General features: G+C 33.0%; 2 protein-coding genes across 3 annotated transcripts; both read right to left on the bottom strand.

Annotated features, from left to right (window-relative positions):
- Positions 1–2,767: 2,767 nt before the first annotated feature.
- LOC131643086 (amino-acid permease BAT1 homolog) lies at positions 2,768–5,843 on the bottom strand. Its single transcript, XM_058913234.1, has 8 exons — positions 5,523–5,843; positions 5,178–5,438; positions 4,934–4,952; positions 4,596–4,815; positions 4,334–4,515; positions 3,905–4,194; positions 3,681–3,810; positions 2,768–3,535 (listed from the first exon to the last, which is right to left on the bottom strand). Exons 1-8 carry the CDS (start codon positions 5,627–5,629, stop codon positions 3,188–3,190), a joined length of 1,557 nt encoding a protein of 518 aa, XP_058769217.1. The 5' UTR covers positions 5,630–5,843; the 3' UTR covers positions 2,768–3,187.
- Positions 5,844–6,307: 464 nt separating this feature from the next.
- Positions 6,308–11,489, bottom strand: LOC131643095 (lipid phosphate phosphatase 2-like). Of its 2 annotated transcripts, none has more exons than XM_058913251.1 (8): positions 11,284–11,489; positions 8,947–9,178; positions 8,744–8,831; positions 8,545–8,654; positions 8,325–8,418; positions 7,846–8,034; positions 7,706–7,765; positions 6,308–6,812 (listed from the first exon to the last, which is right to left on the bottom strand). In XM_058913251.1, the coding sequence occupies exons 2-8, from the start codon at positions 9,160–9,162 to the stop codon at positions 6,601–6,603; spliced, it is 969 nt and encodes a 322-aa protein (XP_058769234.1). In that variant the 5' UTR covers positions 9,163–9,178; positions 11,284–11,489; the 3' UTR covers positions 6,308–6,600. The 2 variants fall into 2 exon arrangements, with proteins under 2 accessions (XP_058769234.1, XP_058769228.1); XM_058913245.1 differs by having other exon boundaries at positions 8,947–9,168; positions 11,284–11,445.
- Between the last annotated feature and the right edge of the window lie 1,721 nt (positions 11,490–13,210).

The raw sequence follows: 13,210 nt of genomic DNA, 5'->3' as shown, positions 1-13,210 counted from the left end.
AATACACTTCCGAAAACACATGCGAACAATCATTTTTGGAAGACCACCATTTCTTTCTCTAACTCAATAAAAATCCAATTTTTACCAACTAAACACTATCATTGACCTACAATAACTACACCCTACAATATTTTTCTAATTTTTAACAGCCCTAATAACATTTCCAACTTAGAGTTCAAAGTTATGGAAACTTACACTTTGTTGAAGCTTTGAGTTGATGTTGAATGAGGCTTTGAATGCTTATCTATGCTTGGAATGAGTTGTAGAGCAAAAATCCTTTGATTGCAAGTCGGCACAGATGAGTTTGTTTGAAAAAAGTTTGTATTGAAGAGAATGAAAATGAAGGGGTGTCTGTTTGGATTTTGTAAAAAACGTAACAGTTTTCGGAGATGCATCTCAAGACAATTTTTTTTTTAAAAATAAGGTTATTTTCGGATATGCATTTTAAAAGAAAAATGTGTCTTCGAAGATGCACATCCGAAATTTAAAGGTATTTTGGGGTTTTCACAACTGGTGTCTAAGAAAGTATGTAAGTCTAAAAAAAAATTCTCTAATATTATTAATAATAATGAATCAACAAAGTCTATATTTTATTATTTATGCCTTAATTATGAAGGAAACAAGCAAGCAAAAGAGTTCAAAGAGAATGTTTGGATATTAATGAAATGTTCTACAAAACCGACTAGTAATGTGGTTTGACCCAACTCAACCCTACAAAACTTTGTTAGTATGGTGAAAATTTTCCCCACTTATAAACACATGTTCAGGCCATATATAATTCGATGTGGAACTCTTAACAAATAAAACAAATAAATGCAGATCAAATAAAATTACTATTGAAGAAGCAAAATACTTAAATTTATTGACTCATAAAGATTTCATCAAATTCCTCTAGGGTCATGAGAGAGATCCTAATAAATATGAACCCAAGAGGAATCTAAAGTTTTTTCTTTAAAGTATAAAAGCAAGAAGGCGGAGGACAACGCTATGCAAGATGAAGAATATAATGATGAAGATTTTAAAGGAATGATGTCGAAATTTTCCTTGTATCTATGGAGTAGAAGGGAAAGCCAATTTCTCAAAAAGGAATTCAAGTTTTTTAAAGATCCAACGGAAAATAAGGAAGTTGACAATAAGGTTATTTAATATGAATCCAATGAAATTGGAAATTTCATAAATAAATGTCCCAACAAATTGGAGAAAGAAAAATGAATTTGGAGAAAAGAAAAAAGGATTCAAGAGAGCATGAGATCAATCTAATGAATCCTCCATTGAAGATAAGGAACACACAAATGTTTCTCTAATGGCTTTAACATCCTACAATGTTTAACTTGGTGATATAATTGATGATGATGATGATGATGATGAAGAACGTAATTTATTTTTTAATTTTTCTCATGATAAATTATCTCAAGTGAGTTACTTGATAAGATTCATAGAACAACTTTCTAATATCAAGGTCTCAAAAATATCTATGATAGGTCATAGAACACCACAAAACTTTTGAAGGAGAAATTGATGTTTTTAAAAATGAAATTGATACTTTAAAATCTCAAACATCTCAATTTTTCAAAACTTGGCTAATCACATAGATAGAATCAAGATCACCTCATTAATCTATGGTGTAAACAAGAATTAATAACAAGATAGTATTAGGATATGTTGATGATCCTATGATTTAAACTGAATATTCTAAACTTTTAAGCTCTTATCTTACCGGAAAAAAAAACTTTTAAGCTCTTAATGTTGAAAAAATGGTCCCAATAAAAAAAAAGTTTGTCCTATGTTAAAAATATGTAAATCTAAAATCCCTCCTAGAACTAACCAAAGAGGACCCAAAAAAATCTGAGTAACTAAAATAAAAAATTGTTTATATTCAAAATTTGTTTAGCAACCCAATTAAAATACTGATCTTGATAACTAGATAATGGATGTCTACGGCACATGATGGACAAAAAATATATGTTCCAAAGCCTCAGGATGAAGAATTTTGTACGATTTATAAATTATTTTCCAAACCCTTATTTCATGTTTAACTGCACTATGAGTATCTAAACTTTAAATTGTTAGGGATGAGTTCTTGATCTTGGGTATAACCAATTAACCATGCATCCTTGTATGCTAATGTTTTTTTAATGATTTATCACTTATAAACTGCTTTGTGGTTTACCTTGTGAAACAAAAGGGGAATAACTAAAATCACTAATTATTATAGGCGCCCGACATGCTCTTCTGAGTAGACCGTTTAATTGGGACGTGCTCTATTGAGTCCCGACATGCTCTTCTGAGTAGACCGTTTAATTGGGACGTGCTCTATTGAGTCCCGACATGCTCTTCTGAGTAGACCGTTTAATTGGGACGTGCTCTATTGAGTCTGAGTTTTCTCTTGCCCGTTCTAGGAGGCAACTCGAGAAACTGCACATATACGGTAACCTTGAAATTTAGGTAATGGGCTTGATTTATCCAAAAAAAAACATATTAGAACAGGTCTTTTGTGACAATATGAGTGTCATATATCTTTTTGAGAACCTCATTCACTACCACTGCACAAAGCATATTAAAATGAATATTCACTTTGTTAGAGAAAAAGTTATGTGTGGGGAGGTTCTTGTTTGTTATGATCCATTTTATCATTAGATAGTAGTTATTTTTACAAAAGAATTCCTCCTTATTTTATTTGAGGATTTCTATATAAGTCTCGACGTGCGTTGGTACGTTGATCTCTCCTACCACTCTAAACATCACCATATAGGGTATTTCGCCGCCGCAGCCAGGCCCTAACCACCCTAATTTACTAAGGCCTTTGAGTATCCCCTACCTGCGTAGGAATACCACGCACACCTATACTTTTGACAAGTACATATTTCTAGACCGGTTATCTTCTGCGTAATAGTTATCATATTAGTTTTGAACTAGACTGTTGTATTTTGGAGAAATTATGGTTGATCGTCTTCCTTGCACAATTTGAACAATGTCACGAAACGTTTTAAAGAGAGCGATCTAGTCCGCAATCGACCGATAATTTCTTGAATGTCATATTTTAAAATCATAAAACAACAATAACTATATTAGCAAGTAATTTGATACGTGGTCACATGGATATCCAGTATCCAATATATATTAGACAAATAAATTGCATGCATAATATTTTAAATTGGTTATAGAATAAACTATTATGTATACAACTTCAATGTTGTAAATTGGTTATAGGTCCTTTAAACCAATGCCTACCACTGACTAACCAGTAAGAAAGTATAAGGAAGATCAAACATCCAAGTGCAACAGGTGTGTAGTTAAGTGTCTCAATTGTTATTGGGTATGAAACTGGCAATGAGAATAGTATGGATATGATCACCACCCAAATAACTGCAATCCAACCAACAACAATTCCATAACGGCCCAAGTTGAAAGGTCCAGGAACAAAGCTCTTTCTTGCTAAGGTCACCCTAAAGAAGATAGGAAGTGCATAAGCAATGTAGAGATCAATCACTGATATGGACACCATGGCTTCAAATGCCACTATACTTCCAAGAGACTGCAGTTTATATGAATTGTTCAAATTGAGTTAGAAAGAAATAAACTAGCTGTTAAGGGATACAATACAACAATATTAAATCTCGTTAAGCTAACTGAGTTGATAGCTGTGCAGAGACATCAAATACAACAATATCAAACCATACCGTTAGGGCCATGCAAAATGATATAAAAACAGAAAGCCAAACTGCATATATAGGAACATCCTGCTTGTTAACTTTATGCCACAAAGACGAAAATGGCATGGCACCGTCTCTTGAGAAAGCATAAGCCATTCTGCACAAATTTTAACTATCATAAGTAACTATACTCAAATTTAATCTCTCTTGAATGAAAATCACACTGAGAGCACATGCAGTGAGTTTGTTACCTTGAATTGCTGGTAACTATACCCATACCACAGAAAAAAATGGCGACAGCAACAATTCCTAAGCAAATAATACCTCCAATTCCATTTCCATATCTTGTTTTGAATGCTTGATAGAATATCTCAGCAATGGCATACCCACCAGCATCATTGTTTTCACTCAAAAGGTAAGGAATATCAGTAACGGCGTAGGTGATACCGATTATGTAACCCCAACCAACAATAACAGATATCCCAACAGCACTTATAATTCCTTTTGGTCCATTCCTATCAGCACCCTTAGTTTCTTCTGTCTGAAAATTCAAGTTTGCAATAAAAAAGTCTTTTAAGGCCAAAATTTGCATAGCAGAATTTGAAGTTTTGAACAGAAGGTTATTTTCTGCTTCATTCGCAATGGACAATACTGAAAGGAAAAGTGTAAAAAATGTTTACCATATGAGCTGATGCATCATAGCCGGTAAGTGTATACTGACTCATTAGAAGTCCTAAGAGAAACGTGTAGGGTCTGCTATTGATTCCATTTCCATTATCAGCATTGAAATGAGTGAAAACAAACTTGGTACTAGCCCTTTCCGTCACAACAGATGGAATGAGAATCATAAGCACAAAAACACCTATAAATTTCTCTGTTTCTGTTAGTAATTGAAAAACTAAGGCGTTTGTACTAATGATCGAACAGGGAAATTCTTCATACCTAAAACATTCCAAATAGCACCGACTTGTCCTAAGAATGATAACACAGAGATAGGAAGGCTGTTTATCATACCATGAAGGAGCAAAATTCCACCATGGAAAGCAAGAACTACATATTTAGATGCTACATATCCACCACCATTTTTTCCACCAGTACTAAGGAGAATGATGACCTGAATGAGTTGTGCAAGAGAAAAATCTACACTTGTTGTCCCTGCCCACTGAAAATGTAAACAAAATTTTAGCTTAAAATATGAGTACTAGAAATGTTTTGACCATGCAGTGAAACTTGGACTTGGACTATATTGAATTCCAGAACATGTGACTTCTCAACAATACCAGGCCAATAATATTGAACCTGCAAGTAAAGAGAAACAAAGAATGGTAGGTCAGATAAATGAATGTACTATATTGAATTCCAGAACATATTCAGACCATATATTATTCATAACAAGCTCTTTCATGCCCAGGACTGGACATCTGGAGCGTGGACATAAATATTTGTTAGTGACCCAGTTAAATACATAAAGAAACCGTGTATGTTGGTTAAGATGTTGGCTAAGAAACATTTGAGTTTGTTTACCATCCAGTAATCCAGGAGGCAAAAGGTGCCCATTTGGGACCAGCAAGCTTGGCACTCCAATAGTAAAGACCGCCCGATGTCGGAAAAGCTGAACAAATTTCAGCCATTGAAAGTGCAACAAGCATGGTGAAAGCAGAAGCCAAAAACCAACCATATTGCATAGAAACCGGGCCACCATAGTTCAACCCAGTGTTGTAAAGGGTTGTGATACCGGTGAGCACAGATAGAATAGAAAAAGAAAGAGCAAAGTTTGAAACCACCCTGCAGTTGACAACAAACTCCAATGAATCCGAACCAAAACTAGAAATGAAAGAATAAAGGTGAAAGAATGGAGATAATCTTTACGAGAGATCGCGCTTCAATTCTTGTTTGTAACCAAGTTGAAGAAGACGGTTATGCCCAGAGTCAAGTGAAGCATCACCATTGATAACTACATGAGATGGGAGTGTCATGTTTTGTGTGACAGAGCCTAAAATCTTGCTTGCTTGCAGTCAAGAAATAGGAAGCATGTAGTCAAAATATCTTGGTTATTGTCAAATTTGGCCTATCTATCTTGGTTATGGAGTGGATCCTTACTCCACATAAAATAATACTTGTTGATTGTTGATATATTCATCCATCATTCAAATTATTTGTTTCTTTTGTCCTATAGAGTTAAATTTATTATACCAATATAGTCAAATACAATCACGGCCGCCCCTCACTATTGACCAATGTTTTATATTATTAATTAACATTAAGATGATGATACATGTATACACAAATTATTAAATATGTATTTTATATGTAATATATAATATAAATTATTATTATTATTATTATAATTATTATTATATATTTAGATATATAAGTAGTTATTAGTAGTTTTAGGTTCATCTCTTAATTATTAAAAAGTAATTGTATTTGTATATTTATCAATATATATTAGTAGTTTACATGTAAACAAGAATGAAGAAAATTATTCATAAAAGAATTATAGTCTTTTCCGGATGAACACCAACCTAAAAGAGAAATATGTTTTGGAAAAAATATAATACATCAAACATTTCACAGCCACTTTTTTCACAAAACACAATCTATGGTTTTTATGAAAATCATGCATACTTTCATGCTTTCTCAATCTTCTCTCGTGTTGCAAAAAAATGTATTCTTTAATCCCGTCGTGGCACTAAACATTCTCACTGTATACACAATAAATGGACAAAAAACAGTACGGTAACAACAATCAGATACGTGGCCGAAACATTGACAGCTAGCAAAATATTCCAATCCAACAGCCAAATAAGAACAAGGCAATTGACATTGAATACATAACAGAGAATGACGCCAAAGTGTCAATTATCTGCAACTGCAACTAAACCTCAAAACTCTAATTTTTACAGATTATGGACATCTCGTGGTCTTTCCTATGTCTTTTGGGCAGTCAATGCATCCTTGCATTTTGTGCTAATCCACCACCTAACATGGGGCTCGAATCCCAGCTATTGCCTCGTGCATCTCCATCATGCTGAGATGGGATGTACACAGATACTGCCTGAAGCTCCGCGGATTGTGCAAGTTGACTGTCATTGTTGACGGGAGGCTGAACATTACGAGTTTCTGCTAACATCTGGAAATATGCATGGGGTCCCCAACCTACATATACAATTATATCGTATTACACTAAAAGTGTTGCTGAATAAAAGTTTAATTAAGTGTTATTTCATAGGCAATTCTGTTAGATTATGAAAATAAACTTGAAACAACTGATTGGAATGTTTTAAGTTATTTTTATAAATATATCTTAACATTAATTTAAGCGCTTATGACACAAGATAAACTCATAAATTCTAAATAAGCTCTTCCAAATGACTCCTAACTTTAAATTTGAAAGTCCAAAAGCTAATTTAACATTGCTCAGGGATGATAAGGAAGCATAGCAATATAAACAAAGATGCTTACCATAGACTCTAAATTTATATATCTAGGGAAAGATTTTGGTCTATGCCATGAACTTAACATATGAAAAGTGAGGCAGTTACAGGTATTGGAAACCTTGTTACAATTTTGAAAGAAAAGCTATTACAATTTTGAAAGAAAAGCACAATGCCCCCCTACCCCACTAGGAAAACCCATAAGAGCTGATAACAGGCTGGGGGTTTTGGTTGAAAATTCAATCTACATGATTTGGTATAATCCAAGCTTACTTTGAATTTGGGTCTAAGCTCAGCACTAAGCCCATATCACAAGTTTAAATTAAATTAAAGTCTTAAAATTTGAAACTTTGTTTTAGCATAAAAAAGTATTTTTAAGACACAAAACATTAAAATCCAGGCAAAATAGAGATGTTATTTAGAGCAAATGTTTTCTAGATTACAGTAAAAAAGTATTCACCAAGTTGATCCTAGCCAAAAGGCCAAAACCAATCCAGACCGAAATTTCAATTTATATAGCATATGGCGGATATGGCATGGATAGGAATAAAATTGAATTGTCATTACAGCAATATAAAGGAATGATAGGAAGAAGGGAATGATTCATGGACATACCATCAGTGTCATATGGAGGTGGAAAGAATTGTAAGTAACAAAAAGAAGCAATTGTCGTCCCTGATAAAATAAGTTCAAGTAAGAAACATTGCCAAAAGGTTTACAGAAATATTTAATCAATCTGGCTTCAATAAACAAACCTATAAGACCTCCAGCAAATACATCTGTCCAATGATGCCAATAATCATCAACACGGGAGACAGCAATCAATGCTGCCATGAGGATAGGTAAGAGAACAAGACAGAGCTTTGCAATGTGACCGTTTCGATCAAACACCCTAACTTTTCCTGATAGATACCAAGACAGATATACAAGACCTGCAAAGGACCCTGCATACCAAAAAAAATGACTTTCTGAGCTTATATTGTGGCAGTTCATACAGCTACTGATAAATTAAAATTTGAGAACAAACAATAGTTGCAGAAAGGTCACCTTACTTACAATTTGGTTGATTTATACATGAAATATTGTTAATTTTTTCACTATTTCATGTACAGTTTTTTAAAAATAAAAAGCTAAGTTAAAACAGATGATATTTTTGTGATTATCAGTGAAAATAAGAATTGAAAAGAGAAATATATTTTTCAAAGCAGACCCTAAGTAAGTTAAAAGTACTTACAAGATGTATGCCCACTCGGGAAACTTTTGTGCCCTTCCTTAATAACACTACTATCTCCATTACATTTAACATCACCTGTTACTTTGTCAAACACCTGAACATTTCATGAAGCAACACTATGTTTACTGATTAAATGACTTAATATAATAATTATGTATCACATGGTAATTAAATTATATTAATAGGACTATCTTGGTAGTAGATAAAAAAGAACACCCACCCCTGTTCCATTAGGGAAACAGCGCCAGAAGAAATCCGGCCGTGGCCGTCCAACACCGTCTTTGATAGCATCAGTTATCACCGCAGTAATGAGTACAGAAAATAAAAGGCCTGATGTATTTGGTAATAGTAATGTTATGGTATATCACGATGATGAAATAAGGATAGGGAAAACAACTTTAGAAGGTTCAGAAATGCACCCAATATGGCATGGTGAAAGTCATACACATCGTTTCGAATGAAATAGTAAACAAGAAAGATGACAAGTGGCAGCAATACTGCAATTACCTGTTCAGAAATTAAAATTCTAGAGTTTATAATCTTGAGTATTGACCAAGTCAAGAGCAAAGATAACATAATCTCGAACATCTAGTAAGATACGGTTATTTGAAGCAAAACATACCGGAACTGCCCAAAAAGGAATAGTGTTATCCTTTAGTGGGTATCTAAGGTCCGTCATCATCCCCTCTCCAACAAAACGGTGAAATGGCTCTATAATATTCAAGACAGCATCAATTACCACAAGAAGCAAGAGAATCAACCAGTCATGCATATGTATCCTTGCGACACTAACTCCATGTGATCTGATAGTGTGTACACCCAACTGAATTTCTGGCATTTTTTGCTGCAATTGACTAAAATGTAGGTTAGCAGGAATTATTATGATAGAAATCAAAGCACTGCAATCCACAAATTTAGGGATATATATAGCCAGAGCAGAAACAGAAAGGAGAATATGTTCATTTACAGCTGATCTGATCTTCAAGGTATCTATTTGATAGAAACCTAATAGTAAAGAGGGTGTATGTGAGGGGGAATAATAGGGGAAAGGAGGAAGCTAACTACAACTCATAAATAGACTACATATAAAATTATAAACAGACTATATATAAGTTAGGAGTTAATTGGGAACTCGGGGAGGCTTTTAGTTGTTGCTTTGTGTTTTTTTGGGCTTTCCCCCTTTTTGTGATAAAAAAACGGTTGAGAACTCGGTGAGGGCTGTAGGTGATAGGTGCTTCTCAAAATCACCTTACATTGTATTCTTCCTGATTGCACTTGACCAGGGGATACAGAATAACAATTCAGGGGCCTATTGCCCTAAATTTCATCATCAATTATGTTTACTTTTTATTCTTATACCAGTTAACGCTATCAGTAGCCGTGGTCCCAAGAAAATACAGATCTCCCACTTTAACTTAAAAAAGGCCTCCCTCTAATTTTTGTTTTAGGCCTACATATATATTGGGCCATCCCTGATTAGAATTTGACAAAGTGAAGATACTTTGGGGGTGTTCTCTGTCATGAAAAGATTGAGAAACTGATTCTGACATTCTTCATAATATACAGTGAGACTTCTTTTAGGGATGAGGACAGAAGAGCCTCAAAATGACCACTAGACTACTGACACTAACTGAATATGTTAACTCAGCACATCCAGCTACTTGCAACTAGAAGCTACACTAACTACCAGAGACATACTTACCTACCTGATGCTATACATAATTAACAAATGTACAAGAGCATATATACAAGCTGTGGATCGTGCACTCCGATGGTTCAGAAAAAATGCGAATTTTAGGCCCACTTAGAGGCTCTATATAGCATATTAGACTTTGAAAGAGTACAAAACAAAAGAGACAGTATGTTTTCTATGAAGAGAAAATGACTCTGTTATATTTCAGAAAGCATAATGAGACCTTAGGGATGGACCTAAAAGGCTTACAAGTTACACTAGAGAATGAACACTAACAAAATATGTTGACTCAACATATTCATTTACAAGAACTATCAACTACATACATGTGCTACCATCTGCACTAGCTACTTGTGCTATAGATAAACTACAAGTCTACAACTGTACAAGAGCATGTACAAGATACAGAAATACATAATCGGATTACTATACAAACACAAACACTATTTAAGTTATTTCATGTTTACTTCAGATTTCCGTTGTATGATATCAATGGTGATTTGTGTATGTTTTGTTTTCCTATAGACACAAAGCTTATGTTAATATAATGCTTTAACTTCTAAGTTTACCATGTAGGACTAAATCCTGGATTATCCTAGACTCTTGATTAATAATCAATTTATCTCTATCTTGACACATCCCAAAATGAGGTCACAGATTTAAACTTTTCTTAAAAGTTGTCAAAGTCATATAAACACCTCCTAAATATAATATATACCTAATCTTAGTTACCTTCTTGTTTATGACAGTTTCTGAATCACAAAAAATTTACCAAAAGATCCTTATAAAAAAGTGTTAATTATAACAATTCATCACTGAAGCCATAGAATTCAAATACAGAAAGAAAGAAAAAATCTAAATCCACTTCGCATTTCGCAATCTCTCTGAACAACAATCATACAGTTTGCATGCATAGCAAGGGTTTCTTATTTCTTATTTTCGTTTCCTTCCAAAAATCAAAAGCACAAATTCCGAATGGAGCATTTCACATATTGCGGAGATTAAACAAAAATTAGTAATAAACAACAAAAACTGAATGAACCAGAAACTCAAAAATCTCCGATCCAGAACAAATCAAACACAGATTAGTTAATTCAAAAAGTTGCTAAACTGTTAATGTTTTGAATTACGAAAACACTTGCAGAAAAAGAAAGAATAAAGCATGTGCAGTAGAGTAGACAAAAACAGAGAAAGCGAAACGCGTGGAAAGAGTAAAGATGAATCACAATGCGATGAGAAAGAGAAAGAGAGAGGCACGTGAGGAACCTGCAATTGCACGTGCGCGAGATTCGTGGCGGCGGAAGACGGAGGAGGAAGAAGAAGAGAATGAATTTATGATCGGTAGCGGCGAGTAATAGAGAGTGTGAATAGCGAAATAAACGGAATTCAAAATAGAAATGAAATAGAAGGCGCGTGAGATTATTCTTCTTCTTTTTTGGACTCAAATTATTGGGTGAAGTTGAAACGAAAGAACGCGGTTTTTAATTTTGAGGGTATGAATGAGCTTCGTTAGAGTTTTTATCTTGAAGAAATCATTAACAAAATCTTTTTTATTAAATTAAATCTCATTAATTCATAAATAAAAAGTTTATAGCTCATAAAAAATATTAATTATAAATTTTTAATGAAAAAATACATAATTTTCAAACAACTTTTTCTAATCTAGCTTTAACTTGTGTCCTTTGTTTGTTACTCATAAAAAATAAATAAAAAACAGAAACAAGGTACTGTATCCATTATGGAGACAGATTTGAAGACAGATCCTGAACTAAACACCTTTATTAGTACAAATATTTTTTATTTATTAGCTTATTGTTAAACATTTTCATAACATATTTTGGAAAATAAAATATGAAAATTAGCTTTTTTTTTATAAACCATTACTTTTTCTTGTCCCCCTTTTTTCCTTTTGTCTTTTCCTCTTTTCCTCCTTTTTGACTACTCATGCAGAATTCAATTATTGATAGTTATTATTTTGTTTAAACTTTATTATTATAAATATTACTGTACTAGTATATTAGTTCAATCAACTACCTTATATTAGATTAGTTACGTTTTAATTTTCTGCATAAGGGAGTGGTTACGTTACTACTAGTATATTAGTTCAGCTACTTTAAAATTTCTGAAAATTCGGTTACCGATATTTTAATTACATTTATTAATTGAAAAAATGTCAACATATAGTAGTATTTTAGATAAAGACATTTTTTTCTTGAATTTTGTATTATTTAGCTAAATACCATTGTGAAAGGTACATGTTATACTAAGCTTATTGCAAAATACTCAAAAGGACAACAACAAAAAAAACTTATTTATGTTCACAAGAAATAGAATATTGTCTTGTGTTAACTCTTTATTAAAGTGACACATTGAAACTGCCACTTCGTCAAGACTTAAGATTGATACAGTAATAAAAATTTAGTTATGGGGTTTCTTTGGTTTTTTGTGCAAACAAGAAGACAATGTAGAAGACGATTGGAGAATTATGCAATTTCAGACGTTTCATGGGTTTTCTTGAGTTTCTTGAGTTTTCTTGTTAAGTTTCATCCCACTATTTTACAATTCAAGTTTACTTGTCAATTTTATTTCAGTCAAGTATAATATTGTCTTTATTCTCTCTCCTTATGATTTTCATTTTATTATCTTTTATTCGTTCTTTAAAATTTATAACTGAGCTCGCATTTTTCTTATCCAACAAAAGGATTTTATTAAAAAAAACACGCACACAAAAAGATTTTTTGTTGGTATAATAAACTCTAGAGTTCAATGATTTTTCTTTTGTTAGAAATTAAAATTTGCATCGTGTTGTTTATTTATAATATTAGGCGATGTTGTTGCACTTAATCTTTGATACTCACTCATAGAAGAAGGAATCAATTCCTAATTTTATTATGAAAGTTTTGGCTATTAAATAGCCTTATAAAAATAAACTACAATGTAATAGCGGAATTTGTTAACTTTAAATTAGTCTATAAAAACTACCTCCTAAAAGATGGATTGAGATTCTCTAACTTTCTACTCTCTAACTTTGCTTGACTTTAGACATTTCTGGCGGAGAGGGAATTGAAAAACAAAGAATAAAAGAGAGAAAAGATAGGTGAGACATTGTTAGAGAGATATAGAGAATAAGTTATGGTGCAGTTACCTCCCTAAAGTCAGTGGATCCTTAGCCCAAAAAGATAGGAGTTTATTT

Source organism: Vicia villosa, linkage group LG1, assembly GCF_029867415.1.
Source record: "Vicia villosa cultivar HV-30 ecotype Madison, WI linkage group LG1, Vvil1.0, whole genome shotgun sequence".
In the NCBI taxonomy this organism is placed as follows: domain Eukaryota; kingdom Viridiplantae; phylum Streptophyta; class Magnoliopsida; order Fabales; family Fabaceae; genus Vicia; species Vicia villosa.
This window is presented reverse-complemented; position numbering and strand designations above follow the sequence as displayed.